The 14,919-nt window shown below is 68.2% G+C and overlaps 2 protein-coding genes across 2 annotated transcripts; one reads left to right on the top strand and one right to left on the bottom strand.

The window, feature by feature from the left end:
- The first annotated feature begins 2,337 nt into the window (after positions 1–2,337).
- On the top strand, positions 2,338–8,673 carry VWCE (von Willebrand factor C and EGF domains). The gene is made up of 20 exons (XM_075163597.1): positions 2,338–2,456; positions 3,034–3,128; positions 3,209–3,298; positions 3,549–3,677; positions 3,764–3,880; positions 3,961–4,077; positions 4,297–4,425; positions 4,522–4,847; positions 4,926–5,019; positions 5,084–5,166; positions 5,356–5,443; positions 5,563–5,648; positions 5,818–5,935; positions 6,299–6,384; positions 6,577–6,673; positions 6,854–6,936; positions 7,116–7,206; positions 7,297–7,379; positions 7,502–7,592; positions 7,764–8,673. The coding sequence occupies exons 1-20, from the start codon at positions 2,347–2,349 to the stop codon at positions 8,162–8,164; spliced, it is 2,514 nt and encodes an 837-aa protein (XP_075019698.1). The 5' UTR covers positions 2,338–2,346; the 3' UTR covers positions 8,165–8,673.
- A 987-nt stretch (positions 8,674–9,660) lies between these two features.
- On the bottom strand, positions 9,661–12,271 carry LOC142088347 (pepsin A-like). The gene is made up of 9 exons (XM_075163599.1): positions 12,183–12,271; positions 11,728–11,875; positions 11,349–11,466; positions 11,015–11,133; positions 10,712–10,911; positions 10,455–10,571; positions 10,200–10,338; positions 9,997–10,089; positions 9,661–9,910 (listed from the first exon to the last, which is right to left on the bottom strand). The coding sequence occupies exons 1-9, from the start codon at positions 12,236–12,238 to the stop codon at positions 9,761–9,763; spliced, it is 1,140 nt and encodes a 379-aa protein (XP_075019700.1). The 5' UTR covers positions 12,239–12,271; the 3' UTR covers positions 9,661–9,760.
- Positions 12,272–14,919: the final 2,648 nt, after the last annotated feature.

The following is a 14,919-nucleotide window of genomic DNA, read 5'->3' as shown; positions in this document are numbered from 1 at the left end:
TCCGCTCCACCACCTTCTCCCCCGCGGGCAAGAGGGGGACCAGCCGCCCCTCTGCTGCTCCCGGGGCGGGGGTTAGCGCAGGAGGCGCCTGTGGCTGCAGCTCTGCAGGGTCGTCTGCCTGCAGGAATCGGCAAGGAGCAGATGTTGGATGAGGTTGACGGATGCGGGGTCTCAGGCTGGTCCTTCTCAAGCATCAATTAGCACTAACGATGCTGAATTCTCCTGCCAGTAACTCACAGCTCGAGGGCCTTGGGCTGCCGCTCCCTGCAAGGGGGATCACGCTGAGGCTACCTCTGCCTCTGCGGGCCCACCTCTGCCAACGCACCCTCCACGAGCGCAGCACGGGGGCATGGAGGAGCGAGTCACTCCCCGCTGGGCAGCAGTCCTCTGTGCAGCGTACGGATTAATAATTATCCTCCCGGTCTCCATTTGTCGATTTATGCTGTAAATTGTCCAAGCCAGGGGCTGCCCTGGCTCACTGCTGCCCTCGCCTACAGCTTACTGTCAAAATGCACGTGAGGGTGGCAGAGGAGTCCCCGGCTGCCCTCCTCCTCCTCCTCCTCCTCTCCGTGGCTCTGTCCGCTCTCCCCACCTGAGCCCGGCTGGATCTCACCCGGCGTGCGAGCCCCGTCCCCAACCCACAGTGTGAGGATCCCACGAGCCCCCCTAGTCCCATTCTGGGCGGATGGGCGTCAGCACAGCTTTTCCCCAAATCCTTCCCTCCCTGCAGCAGCCAGAGGTGGACAGCGTCCTGAAAGGCAGCTCGTGCTGAAAGCATCCTTGAGCTCCCGCTAACATCTCTTAACTGTTGGGCAAGCCCTGGTTCCTTCGGGGAGGTCGCAGGGAGAAGGCTATATTTGGACATGTCTCTGCCCAGAGAGGCTGTTCAGGGCTGGGGGAAGCGGGCTGAGACCCTCTGCAACGAGCCTGGACTGTGTGTTCGTGCTGGCTGCAGGCAGACGGGGTTTTTATTAGCTCGGGTGTTTGGGCTCCGCGTTCCCCTGCCCGGAGCCACTTAATTCCTTGGCCCCTCACCAAAACTGGGGAATCCCAGGGAACACACTAGCCTGTGGTGACCGGCACGCCTGGCTCTGCACGGCTCCCGTATGCGCTATCCTTCCCCAGCAAAACTGGGGATGCTGGTGCCGACGCGATGCTGGCAGCTTCCCCTTTTTCTGTGCAAACAGCCTCCTGCGGCCGGGTTAGAAACGCTGCTGGCCGGGGCAGGGCCGGGTGTTTATCCCGTGCCGCTGGCCACGCTCCAGCCGTGTTCATGCAGCCGCCTCCCCGGGCCGGGAGCTGGGGTCACGTCCCCCCGGGGCAGGGGCTTCCTTGCTCCCCCCGAGCCGTGGCTGCACTGGGGCTCCTGCACCCCTAGAGCTGGCGTGTGCCCCCCACCCAGCGCCCTGTAACTCTAATTTCTAAGCGTGCAGGGGGTGATGGTGCTGGGGGTGATGCTGTGTGCTGCCGGGGGCTGGGCTGTGCTGGGTGACCCCAACCCTTGGGCAGGGCTGTAGTTTTGGGGGAAATCCCCACCGGATGGGGAGCTGGAGGCTGCGGGTCGGTCCCTCTCCAGCGAGGCTGCAGGTATTGACCCCACCTCTGCACGAAGCAGGGGCCGGCAGCGCCAGCCCTTTGCTCCCTGGTATAAATCATTTACCTGCCTGCGACCTTCGCTTCAGCCCCTAGCCCGGGAAGGGGTTGAGGGGCCGGGGGGGTTTGGCTGGGGGGTGACCCCGTGCCTCGGAGCGCGGTGACGCCGCTGTGCGGGTGTCCCGTAGCATCCCGCGCCCCTCTCCCTGCCGGGTGCACCCCACCGTCCCGGCTGCACTTTGGCCCCTTTATCTGCTGCGTGCTCCTCTTTGGTGGGTCCCTGTGCAGGGCTGGGAAGGCGGCCCAGTGCCGCCAGGAGGAGGAGGAGGAGGGGTGGGGAGAGGCCATGCCGGAGCTTTGCCAGATGTGGGAAAGGAGAGAAGGGGGGACGCTTTCGCTGCTGCTTCCCACCGCATTGGGGACCCCCCCCTTCCCTGTCCTAGAGCCGCCACGCTCGTGGCCGGGATGGAGCCGCTCGCCCCGGCCAAACGAGGCAGCCTTGGGGCGAGCATCCCCAGGCCAGCGCGTCCCCCCGTGCCGGGGTGGGTGGAGAGCCGGGTGCCGATGGCTTCCCCCCGCAGCGCTCCCCGCTCTCGCCTCCCTCCACCCCCCGCATTGTTCCCGGCCCGGCGGGCGGGAGGAGGAGCAGGGCCAAGGGCCAGCATGCGGTAGGCGCCCGTGCCGCCGAGGCAGGCAGGAAGGCAGGCAGGAAGGCAGGCGTTGGGAGCGTGCCGCCGGCTGGAGCCGCCTGTCATGTTGGTCGAGCTGCTCTTCCAGGCTGCCTGTGTGTCCCTGTTCCTCCCGGGCGGCCAGGGCAGGGTGTACCCCGGGAGGAAGAAGCCGGCCAGCTTTGCCGTGGAGAGGTAGCCGGGTCCCCCCCCCTTTTCCTTCTCCCTCTTCCAGCTACACCTGGGGACGGCAGCGTGCCGTGCCGTGCCGAGCTCTGGCCATCCGCCCCCTCGGCTGCCTTCGGGTCTCTGGCCGTGCCTCCCATCCCAGCCGCAGGGGCTGGCACCCCATGCGTCCCTCCCTCTGCCCGGGGGTGGCCGGGACCAGGGCAGCGTGACCCTCGCAGGGGTCCTGCTCCCCGCATCCCTGTCCTGCTCCCCGTGTCCTGCTGGGGGACTTTTCTCCCCTGTTACTGCGTGCTGGGGTGTTCAGGCTGGCTGGGGCACGGTCCTCTCCCTCTGTCCCACCTTGTTTTGGGGTGACACTGCACCCCAGTTTGCCCCGTGCCTGCCTCCCCCTGGCTCCATGCCGTGCTCTGCTGCCGGGGATGGGGTGGCCATGGGCACGTCGTGACCGCTCCTCTGTGTCCCCCTGTCCTCGCGTTCCCGGGGCGGAGGGCTCCCCGCCGGCTGGAGGAGCTGCCCCGGGACCTTTGCTCTCTGCCCGGGGGGCTCGGGGCAGGGTGGCCTCAGCCTCCCCCCCGTCGTGCAGGCGCCGCGTGGGGCCCCACGTCTGCTTCTCGGGCTTCGGCAGCGGATGTTGCCCCGGGTGGATGCTGTCTCCGGGCAGCGGGCAGTGCACCCTGCGTGAGTACGGGCTCTGGGGGCGCGGGGGCGGGTGGGGGGTCCCTACCCTCCTGACGGCCGCCTGTCCCCGCTCCCCGCAGCGCTTTGCTCCTTCGGCTGCGGCAGCGGCTTGTGCATCGCTCCCAACCTCTGCTCGTGCCCCGATGGAGAGCAGGGCATCACCTGCCCAGGTACCCACCCGCTCGCGCCGAAAGCCGGGACCCCCGGGCTTTCCTAGCAGGGCACGTTGCTCCTTGTCACCTCTCCCTGCAATGTCCCCCGGCGCGGTCCCCGTCCCTGGCGGGAGTGTGGGTGCTCCCAGGGCAGGGTGCAGACCCTGGGGGATGCGGGGAGCGGGTGCTACAGTGCAGGGCTGGGGTGGGAGGGTGGGTGGGCTCTGGCGTGGCGTTGGTGCCCTGTGGACCCCCGTCCGTGTTTCAGAGCCACCGGGGGCGTGCGGGGAGTACGGCTGTGACCTCTCCTGTAACCACGGTGGGTGCCAGGAGGTGGCCCGTGTCTGCCCCCTCGGCTTCTCCATGGTGGAAACGGCCAACGGCGTCCGCTGCACCGGTGAGTCAGGATGGGGAGGTCCCGGTGGGATGGGGGGTGCTGGCGGTGGCAGCCCCCCATTTCCAGCTCTCCTCTCTTGCCCCCAGACATCGACGAGTGCCTGAGCGCTGCCTGCGAGGGTCTCTGCGTCAACACCGAGGGCGGCTTCGTCTGCGAGTGCGGCCCCGGCATGCAGCTCTCCGCCGACCGCCACAGCTGCCAGGGTGCGCGGGGGCTGGGGGGCCAGGCGGGGGGCAAGCGGGGGCCAGCCAGGGCTGCTGACCCTCAGTCTCTGCCCCCCCAGATACGGACGAGTGCCTGGCCACGCCGTGCCAGCACCGCTGCAAGAACAGCATCGGCAGCTACCGCTGCTCCTGCCGGCCCGGCTACCACCTCCACGGGAACCGGCACTCCTGCGTGGGTGAGCACCGTGTGCCGGCCCCCCCTTCCCTCTCCATGCCACAAAGCCCAGGGGATGGAGGTGGCCATTGAGCCCATTGGCTCGGTGCTGCCGCCTTGTCCTCATCCTTGCGTGGGCCGTGCTGGAGGGGACGGCTCGGTGCACCGGGCTCCCTCCTGAGCCGTTTCCCGGGGTGCGGCACCTCCTGCCCGGGCACTGACAAGTCCCCTTGTCCCCCAGATGTCAACGAATGCCGGCGACCGGGAGAGCGCCGAGCCTGCCAGCACGCTTGCCACAACACGCCGGGCAGCTACCTCTGCTCCTGCCGCCCCGGGTACCGGCTCAGCGGCGACAGGGTCTCCTGCGAAGGTATCCGTCTCCTTCTCCGGGCCAGGGCAGGGGAGCGGAGCGGGATGCCCCCAGCTCCCTGCCTGCCCCGAGTGACGTCTGTTCCTTCCTTCCCAGGCTACCCCAAATCCATCCTGGCCCCATCTCCCATCCTGCAGTCCCTGCAGCATCCGCCCACCCTTGTCCTGCTCCCTCCTGGCTCTGGGGGACCCCTCCTGGTCCCCAGGGGCTCCCCCTCGCCCCACCTCCCTCCCGCAGCTCCTGGTACCCAATTCCCTTCCTCCTCTCCCGCCCCGGCATCCCCGGCCACCCAGCCACCCCCGCATGCCGTGGGAGCCCCCGGTACCTCCACCCCATCGGCCCCTCGCTGTTGGTACCGGGGGGCCCCCCGGGAGCCCGGCGCTCGCTGGACAGAGCCGGGGTGCCGGAGCTGCGCCTGCCAGGTAAGCACCCCGACCTCCCCGTGCCTCTCCCCGCCGCACCAGCCTGACGTTGGGCTGAGCCGGCGTGTGCCCTTGCAGGGGGGACGAGTGCTCTGCGAGGCCGTGAGCTGTCCCGTGGTCTGCTCCCACCCGTTGCCCGCCCCGGCGGGGGGCTGCTGCCCGAGCTGCGCAGGTGAGCCCCGGCCCCCCCGGCCCCGCTGCCCGGGGCGGCCCCCCCTGACCCGCCTGCCTTGCAGGCTGCCTGCACGAGGGGGTGGCCCGGGCCGAGGGCGATGTTTTCTCCCCATCCGACTGGAATTGCACCGTCTGCGTCTGCCTGGTGAGCCCACGCCATCCCGGGGTGGGATGGGGATGGGGGCATCCCCCCGCATCCCCCCTCAGCCCGGGGATGCACCTCCGGGGCGATGGAGCTGGGGCGGATGATGCCCCGGCACCGTCCCCGCCATGGTGGGGAAGGGGCTCGTTGCCCCTTGGCTGCCCCCTGACAGCCCCACGCTCTCCTCCGCAGGCTGGTAACGTCTCCTGCATCTCCCCCGAGTGCCCCCCGGGCTCCTGCCCCAACACCTCGCCGGCTGACTGCTGCTCCTGCCAGCCAGGTGGGACCCCCGGGACCCCCAGCCCAGGGCTCTGCTGGGGATGGGGACTCGGGGTTCGGCAGGAGCCGTGCTTTGCTCCCCAACCCCAGCCCCGGCCCCGCTGCCTCTCTCCTCCCCAGCAAAGTGCAGTTTTCGGGGCCGCACGTACGCGCACGGCGCCCGGTTCAGCCTGGACGGGGACGACTGCACCACCTGCATCTGCCGGGTAGGTCCTGGGGGTTTGGGGGGGTCCCCGGGGCTGGAGGTCCCCAGGGATGCTCCCACACCATCCTGCTGAGGGGATCCAGCCTTTGCTCGGGGCTGAGGCAGGATGGGTGGGCACGGGGCTGGGTCCGGCTGCGGGGGCAGCGAGTGACGCGTCCCCGTGTCCCCAGGGTGGCGAGGTGGAGTGCTCCTTCGCCCCCTGCCCCGTGCTGGACTGCCCGCAGCACCAGCGGCACCTGGGCCCCGGGCAGTGCTGCTTCACCTGCCGGGACCCCCCGGCCCCCGCCGGTGAGCCCACGCTGGGGGGCACCTGGGGACGGGCAGGGCGGGATGGGGGGGACGCTTGGGGATGGAGAGGGTGGGATGTGGGGAATACCTGGGCAGAGGGAGGGTGGGATGTATGGGACAGCTGGGGACAAGGAGGTCGGGATGTAGGGGACACCTGGGGACGGGGAGCACAGGGGAAATTGGGGGACCTGGACATCAGGCTGCATAGGGACTGCAGGGCATTTGGGGTCTGCACAGCCACGGGGTTTGGGGGTGGGGAGCGGGCACAGGACGGGAACTGCAGAGGTGTCCAGCAGCGCAGGCACGGGCCTGAGCGTGCAGCAGGAGGGTGATGGGCTGGGGTGCCCCGTGTCCCCTCCCCAGGTTGCTTCGTGGATGACAACGGGGTGGAGTTTCCCATCGGACAGATCTGGTCTCCGGGCGATCCCTGTGAGTTATGCATCTGCCAGGTGAATGAGAACCTGCTCTGCTTCACTCCTCCTACCTGCCCCTGCCCCAGCGCACGGCTCCTGTCCCCCTCCTTCCCTGGGGATGCCGGGCTGCTCGTGGCCGTGGTCCCCAGCAGCTCCCTGCCTTCGTGGGCTTTAAACCCCGTGGTTTTGGGCAGCCCGAGGTCTCTGTCAAGTGCTTCTCCCCCGCAGGCAGACGGCTCGGTGAGCTGCAAGCGGACGGACTGCGTGGAGACCTGTCCCTACCCCATCCGCATCCCCGGGCAGTGCTGCCCCGACTGCTCGGCAGGTGATGAGGGTGGCGGGTGCTTGTTGGCGGGCTTCGCTGCATCCCCGCTGCATCCCCGCTGCATCCCCTGCCCGCAGTCCCGGGCAGGACCAGACCCAGCAAAGCTGGGCTTAAGCAGAGAGCTCTCCCGGGGGTCCCCGAGCCACCTGGGGACCACAAGTGCCCCTCTCCTCCCCACAGGCTGCACCTACATGGGAAGGATCTTCTACAACAATGAGACCTTCCCCTCCGTCCTGGACCCCTGTCTCAGCTGCATCTGCCTGGTGAGGGCTGCGCTGGGGACCGCGAGATGGTTTCGGCTCCAGCCCCATGGGCTGAGCCCCAGTTTTTTCCTCCGTTGCAGGAAAAAGCTCCCGGGCGTTTCGGGGCTGCCCCCTTTTCCCCAGCCCACCCCGGCGGGCGCTAACGCCCGGCCCTCGCGCATCTCTCCCGTCTCTCGCAGCTGGGCTCGGTGGCCTGCTCGCCCGTGGACTGTGCCATCTTCTGCACCTACCCCTTCCACCCCGAGGGCGAGTGCTGCCCCGTCTGCAACGGTAGGAGCCGGGTTGGGGGGAGCGGGGGGTCCCGGCCCCCCGGCCGGCGAGCCCCCCGCCGCGCACTGAGCGCTGCCTCGCTCCCCGCAGACTGCAACTACCAGGGTAGGAAGGTGGTGAACGGCCAGACCTTCACCCCCGAGGGACAGCCCTGCACCCGCTGTACCTGCCAGGTGAGTGGGGTGCCCGTGCCCGCGGGGTGCCCCTGCCCATGGGGTGCCCGTGCCGGTGGGAGAGGGGACCGGGGAGGGGATGGCGGGGATGGCTCACCCCCACCTTCGCCCCTCTCTGCCAGCTCGGGGAGGTGAGCTGCGAGAAGAGGCTGTGTCCCCGCTCCTGCGCAGAGCCCGCCGCGCTGCCCGCTGCCTGCTGCCCGCCCTGCCAAGGTAACGGGGATGCCCGGGCTCGGGCATGCCAGTGGCAGGGTCTGGCTTGGGACCCCCTGCCCTGCAGGACACGGCCGTGCTGTGGCTCCCCGGGGCGGTTGGGTGCCCCCCGCGCAGGCTGGGGGGTCCCGGGGCAGAGGTGGGTGCTAACCAAAAGCATCTCTCCCTTAGCCACAGACGTCCGGCTCCCGCTGCAGAGCAGCGACCCATCCCCGTCCCTGTCCCCGACCCACGAGGACTCGCCCACTGGCACCCTGTACCCCAGCCCCCCCTCATCAACCCAACATCCCCACCACCGCCTGGCCCAGCTCCTGCTCCCCAACACAGCCCCCCTCGGCCCCTCTCTGGGGAGCGCGGGGGCTGGGGAGCCCCCCCGGACCACGCTGAGCCCCCCCAGGCACCCATCGACAGCCGCTCTGCCCCCCGACACACCCTCTGAGGCCGCAGACCCCCCAGCTCCCACAGGCAGCCCCAGCTCGAGCCCCGAGGCTCAGGGACCCCCCGGGGCTGCGGACCCCTCTGCCGGGCCACCAGCCAGCGGGGAGAGCCCCGGCGGGCACGTGGCTCCCTAGGGCCCAGGGGCCCTGCGTGGCTGGCACGGCATGAGCAGGAGGAGAGGATGAAGAGGAGGAGGAGGATGAAGAAGAAGAGGAGGACGGGGTCTGCAGGACCAGCAGGCCTGGCCCACCAGGCCCCCGGGGTGGTGGGTGGCTGGGGAAGGGGTGCCAAGCAGACAGGGTGGGCAAACAGCATCCCCACTCCCACGGGTGCATTCCCACCCCAACGGGTGCACGGGCACTGCCTCTCTCTCGGGAAGAGGCTGCGTGGTCCCCATCTGCCCCGAGGTGCCAGGGTCCCCCAGCCCCTCACCGCCCCACCGAGGCAGGGCTGTGGGGCAGGAGCAGCCCCCCGCACGCCTCCCCGGCTCTCTGGGTGCAGGACGTGGGGCTGGGAGATGCTCCTGGCTGGGCTGGGGTGCCCCGTGCCAGCCCCCACCCATGGCACGCACCCCTGGGCTGGGCGCTGCCCCCAGCTCCTGCCGTGGGGAGGGGGCGAGCTGCCCTCCCTGCCACCAATAAAGTCCCCCTGCTATTTAGGCCCCGTCCCCCTGCTCCTGCTTGCACCCGCTGGCGTGCTGAACCCAGCCGTGGGCTTTCCCTTGAGGGGGCTTTGGGGTGAGTGGCCCCCCTGGGTTGAAGAGGGCAGGGCCGGAGGTGTTCATCCCCCCGGAGCGGGGTTTGGGGACGGGAGGGACGTGCCCTGCCCCAGTGGCAGGAGCGTGGCTGGGGACTTCGTTGCAGCCGGCCGGGGCAGGCTGAGCCTGAGGGAGCGGAGCCGAGCGGGGGCAGAGGGGTTTCTGGGGGCTGGCACCAGAGTTCGGCTGCTCCTGGTGGAGACTTCCCAGGGGCTTGACCTGAGCAAAGTGCCCGGTCCTGGGAAAGGATTGCAAGGTGCTGCGGCTGGTGCTGCCCCTGCAAAGGGGCTCCCAGAGCAGGGCTCTACCCAGGCAGATGGTGAAAAGCCAAGTCCATGGCTCCTGGGAGCTTCACAGGGGTTTATCCGGGCCGTCTCCAGCAAGGAGAGATGGTGATGAGCGGCACAAAGCACCCCCGGCACCAAGATGGGACCCAGCGCCGCGGCAGGCACCGTCCCCCCAGCCCCGAACATGGGCATCGGATGCTGGCAAGGGCAGAGCCGCAGCCGTGCTCCCGTCCTGGTCCCCTGTGGTCCCCCACACCTTCCCCATCCTCTGGCCACCACCAGCCCCAGCAGCCACAGCCACCTCATGGCGTGCCCCGTGGCATGGTGGGGAGGGAAAGCGGTGGCCCTGGGGCACCCGCCTTTACATGGAGGCATGCCCCAGCCCCGGATGAGGAGCACCGGCCGCCCCAGTAAAGCCTGCCCGGGCGCCCGGTGGGTGACACGGCTCTGCCTGGGGCTCTCGGTGGCTGCGGGCACCCCGCCTGCCCGCCTGCCCACCCACCGGTGCCCATGCCCAGGGACGTGGTGGCAGCCCCGCGGCGGCGGTGGCCGAGCCAGCCCTTCCCAGAGAGACGCGACACAGGGGTGCTTCTGCGTGGCTTTATTGTGCTCGGTGGCCGTGGTAGGAAGGGACGGGAGCGCTGGGCAAGGCTCAGCTTGTCCTCGTCCCCAGCGCGCAGGCGTGCTCAGGACAGGCGGGACAGCCCCACCATGTTGTTGGCCCTGTTGAAGATCACGTAGTACTCGCGGATGAAGACGTCCCCCAGGATCCAGAGCTCGCCCGCCTCGGTGGGAACGTTCATGCCTTGCAAGCCCAGGCTGCAGTACCCCTCGATCTGCAGCCGAGGACATGGTGGATGGTGGTTACCGGCTGCCAGACCCCCCCAAAGCCCCCCAGCCCCCTCCCCGGCGGGACGCTCACCTCCGTCACGTAGGCGCTGGCGGGCACGGGGAAGGCTTTGCCGTTGATGTGGAAGACGATGTCGGGCAGTCTGCTGGCGGCACGGCAGCTGATCTGGGGGGGAACACGGTGGCAGGTGGGGGTCAGCGGCCACCCCAAGAGGGACCACGTGCCCCGGGGAGCGAGGGGCACCGGTGCACCGTGGAGCAGCCCCAGGGCCTCACCTCGCTGTTGGAGTTGGCACCGAGGGTGCGCAGGATGGCCCTGAGGGCTCTGTTGGGCACAGCCAGCAGCGAGGTGCCCGTGTCCACGATGGCCTGGCAGCCCTGGGAGCAGGCGACGGACTCTCCGTCGATGGAGACGCTGGGCAGAAGGGCGCGGGGTGAGCCTCCCGGGTGCGCGACAAGGGGACGCACCCCCCAAAACACCGGCTGGAGGGCAAGGGGAGCCACCGAGCCTGGGGGCTGCGCCGGGATTACCTGTCCATGGTGATCTGCCAGTAGGTTTCGGCGGAGAGGGGGATCCAGTTGATGCCGTTGGTGGTGTAGGAGGGGTCGATGGCGCCGAAGAGGACAAAGCTGCCACTCTGCTCATCCCTGCAAGGGGGGAGTGAGCCATGGCCCCCCGCAGCCATGGGGCGTCACGCCACCGGGGAAGGGTGCCAGAGCCAGCCCCGGTGGGAGGGAAAGGGGAGAAAATCCTCAGCAAGGGCTGGGCGGCTCCGGCCAGGGCTTACTTGCTCAGGAAGACGGAGAAGAGGTCCCTGGACACGAGGTGTTCCGTCATCATGTTGTCGAAGACAGGGGTGGCTCCGGAGGAGGCGATGCTCGGGAAAGCCAGCCCCAGGATGCCATCGAAGGGGCAGTAGTAGAAGAAATTGCCAGGCTCTGTCTCAGCCAGCCCGAAGATCTGGTCGATGATCTTGAGGTCCGCGACCTGGTTGGGGAGATGGGGAGAGGGAGAAGGGCTTGGTTTGGGCAGGCGGTGCCCCGGAGTCCCCGCTCCCGTGGGGTGGGGGGGCTGGTGCAGCCCGCCTTACGGTGACGGTGTCGTAGCCCAGGACGCCGGTCATGCTGCCAGTGCCGTAGGCGATGTAGAGGCTGTCGTTGGTGCCGATGAAGGTGGAGGACTTCGCTGGGTTGAAGCGCTTGTGGTCGCCTGCGGGTACGGGAGGGAGACGGTCACGGTCCGTCCTGAGCTCAGGGACCAAGGGTGACCCTCCTGTGCCTCCCGCGTTGCCCTTGGGAGAGACGGGGCAGAGCCGTCCTCGGCTCCCAACCCCCCCAGGGGCTCCCGGAGCCAGGCAGGCCAAGCCCGGGGCTTCCGCTGCCTTCACCCCTGCCCCGCCGGCCACGGGGCTACCAGACACCTACTGCACGACTGGCTGGAGCAGTACACCGAGGGCACCCACAGGTTGGAGGAGCCGGTGTCAAAGATAACGGTGAACTCCTGGGGTGGGGTACCGATGGAGATGGTGCCGAAGTACGAATTCTGTCAAAGCGGGATGAGTAAGGGATTAGTGGGACGGATAAGGGGCTAGCAGGACGGATAAGGGGCTAGCAGGATGGATAATGGGCTAGCGGGGTGGGTAAGGGGTTAGGGGGTCGGGTAAATGAATAGCAGCATGGGTAAAGAGCTAGTAGGTCAGGTAAGGGGCTAGCGGGATGGGTAAGGGGCTAGCGGGATGGGTAAAAGGCCAGTGGCCCCGTGGGCTGCCCCGCCGTGCCCGCCCCTCTGCCCCGCCATGCTCACGTCCAGGTAGTTCTGCATGGGCTCGGCGGAGAACCTGCGGCGGAAGTACTTGGCGGCCGGGTTGTAGGGGTGCTGCTGCAGGTAGCGCTCCAGCAAGCCGTGCTCCTCCAGGGTCTGCCGCAGGGTCTTCACCTTCCGCAGAGGGACCCTGGCGTGCAGGGGAGAGGGGAGCCGCTCCGTCACCGGGAGCTGGGCTGGGAAGCGCCCAGGGGGGCGGCGGGTACCCCCGCCAAGCGCTCGCCCTGTGCCTCGACCCACAGCCCCTCGTGTGGGACCCGGGGGCCGTCCTGGCTGCGAGGGGCCTCGGCCATGGCTGCAGGGGGCTGCAAGTGGTCCCCCCACCCCTGCTGGGTGCCGGGAGCCGGGCAGTCGCCCCGCTTACCTCCCCCAGCGTGGGTGCTGGGGTCCTCGGCACCGCGGGGGCTGTGTGGGCACCCCGACACCCCGGTGCTCACCTGGTCACAAGGCACTGGGCCAGGGCCACCAAGCCGAGGAGCAGGAGCAGCTTCATGGTGGTTGCCGACAGCCAGCGAGCGAAGCAAAGAGACACCCCGAGTGTGCCACCGGCCCCAGCCCGGCTCCTTATATCCCAGCCACGCTCGTTTGGCCAGCGGCCCCGATAAGAAAGGCAAACAGCTCCGGGGGGAGTTATCACAACGTCCTTAGGGGAGACGGGGCAATGTCAAGCTGAGGGCTCCCCATCTTCCCCGGGGTCGAATGCCACGGCCGGGGCGCAGGGATGCTTGCAGCAGGCTGGGGCTGGCAGCGAAGCACCCTCCAGTTACTCCACGTCTCGAGGGGGAGGCACTGGGGGACGGGGGCAGCTGGTGAGGGGGACGCGGGGCTGGCTCGGCCATTTCGGGGCATTTCCCCCCGCCGACTGACTGCCCACGCATTACACAGGCCGACCACACCGCTGCGGCCGGGGAACCGCAGTGTAAATCGGGTTGATCCTGGGGCTTGCAGCCTCATGCCCCTCCTGCAGCTGCTGCCCAGGATACGCGTCCCTTGGCTGGGGACAGCTGGTGGCCCCTGGCCGCTGCCCTGAGCACCCCAGGCTGCCTTGGGGTGCCCACCCATGGGTGGCAGCCGAGCCCGAGCACGGCGGAGGAGCTGCGCTGCTGGGGTCCGGTTTGGAATCATAGATCGTAGAACGGTTTGGGTTGGAAGGGACCTTAAACATCAGCTAGTCCAACCCCTGCCACGGGGCTGGGGCTTCACCCCCTCCATCTGCCGAACTGGGACCAGCTGGGGGGTGAAACTGGGACCGTCTGGGGGAAAGACCAGCCCGGGATGCCGCCGGTTGAACGGTGCCAAGGTCGCCCACGCTGGCCTGCGTCAGAGGCACCCGGTGCCGGACCAGGCATCCCAGCCTCCGTCACAGCACCACGTGCGTGAGATGTGGCTGCTGGCACGGTCACCTTGTCCTGCGCTTGGGGGAAAAACAAAGCCAGACCCCGCGCCAACCACCTGGAGACCAGCCTGCCCACAGGGGCTGAAGCTGGCTTTCCTCCCTCGGTACCACTTTCACCCAGCTCTGACCAATGAAAGAACTGAGGAGAGATGCTAAATTGCACTGGGGGATGAAAGGAAGAAGAACCTGGTGGGATCGGATGGGTGACGTTGGGAGAAACGGGATGAGACGTCCCATTCTCCCGAGCGAAAGGGAAGATGTGATGTGTTCAGCCTGGGGGTGGGGTCTGGAGAGGAGAAGGTCTTGGCTGACCCCCAGAGTGGAAAGTCTGGACCTGGCAGGAGGCCACAGCCTGAAAACCCTGCATGGAGCCTTGGCATCGTGTTCCCCACTGGCCTCGTGAGCCACGCTGTGCCTGCAGGTAGCTGTAAACTACAAAGAACATCGAGATTAGACAACAGCGTCTACTTCACACCTCGCTCCCCGGCCCGTGCAAGGCAGCAGCGCGTTTTGATGCATGCGGGCTCAGATAAGGAGCAGCCCTAGCAAAGGGGCTGGGGCGCTGCAAACGCGTCCTTGCCGCGCTACGCATGGAAAACATTTATTTGCAGAAGGTCATCGGAGCAGAGCGCCTGAGGACACGTCCCTTGGCGGGGAAGCTGCCGCAGCCGCTGCCCTGGGACTGCTCCGACGGGCCGTCAGATTGCATTTCTTTCCCCCAAGACCCCGGTGCTGCAGCAGGGAAGAGGCTGCTCCTGCCGGCAAAGCCTCTTCCTCCGCAGCACCCAGGGGGTTTCACTGCTCCACGGGGACTGGCAGGGCATTTGGGGTCCGCACAGCCACGGGGTTTGGAGGTGGGGAGTGGGCACAGGACAGGAACTGCAGAGGTGTCCAGCAGCGCAGGCACGGGCCTGAGCGTGCAGCAGGAGGGCGATGGGCTGGGGTGCCCCGTGCCAGCCCCCAGCCGTGGCACCCCTGGGCTGGGCGCTGCCCCCGGCTCCTGCCGTGGGGAGGGGGCGAGCTGCCCTCCCTGCCACCAATAAAGTCCCCCTGCTATTTAGGACCCGTCCCCCTGCTCCTGCTTGCACCCGCTGGCGTGCTGAACCCAGCCGTGGGCTTTCCCTTGAGGGGGCTTTGGGGTGAGTGGCCCCCCTGGGCTGAATCACAGAATCACAGAATCATGAAGGTTGGAGAAGACCTCTAAGATCATCGAGCCCAACCGTCAACCCAACCCCCCACGCCCACTACACCATGTCCCTAAGCGCCTCATCTCCACGTCTTCAAATACCCCCAGGGATGGGGACTCCACCACTTCCCTGGGCAGCCTGTTCCAAGGCCTGACCACTCTGTCAGTGAAGAAATTTCTCCTCATGTCCAATCTAAACCTCTCTTGGCGCAACTTGAGGCCATTTCCTCCCGTCCTATCGCTGTTACTTGGGAGAAGAGACAAACCCCCACCTCACTACAACCTCCTTTCAGGTAGTTGTAGAGCGATGAGGTCTCCCCTCACCTCCTCTTCTCCAGGCTGAACACCCCCAGTTCCCTCAGCCGCTCCCCATCAGACTTGTGCTCCAGGCCCTTCATCAGCTTCGTTGCCCTCCTCTGGACACGCTCCAGCACCTCCATGTCCTTCTTGTGGTGAGGGGCCCAGAACTGAACACAGGATTCGAGGTGCGGCCTCACCAGTGCCCAGTACAGGGGCACGATCACCTCCCTGCTCCTGCTGGCCACACTAGTTCTGATACAGGCCAGGATGCCATTGGCCTTCTTGGCCACCT

Source organism: Calonectris borealis, chromosome 14 (genome assembly GCF_964195595.1).
Source record: "Calonectris borealis chromosome 14, bCalBor7.hap1.2, whole genome shotgun sequence".
NCBI classification, from domain to species: Eukaryota; Metazoa; Chordata; class Aves; order Procellariiformes; family Procellariidae; genus Calonectris; species Calonectris borealis.
Note: the sequence above shows the minus strand (reverse complement) of the source record. Positions and strands in the feature narration are given on the sequence as shown.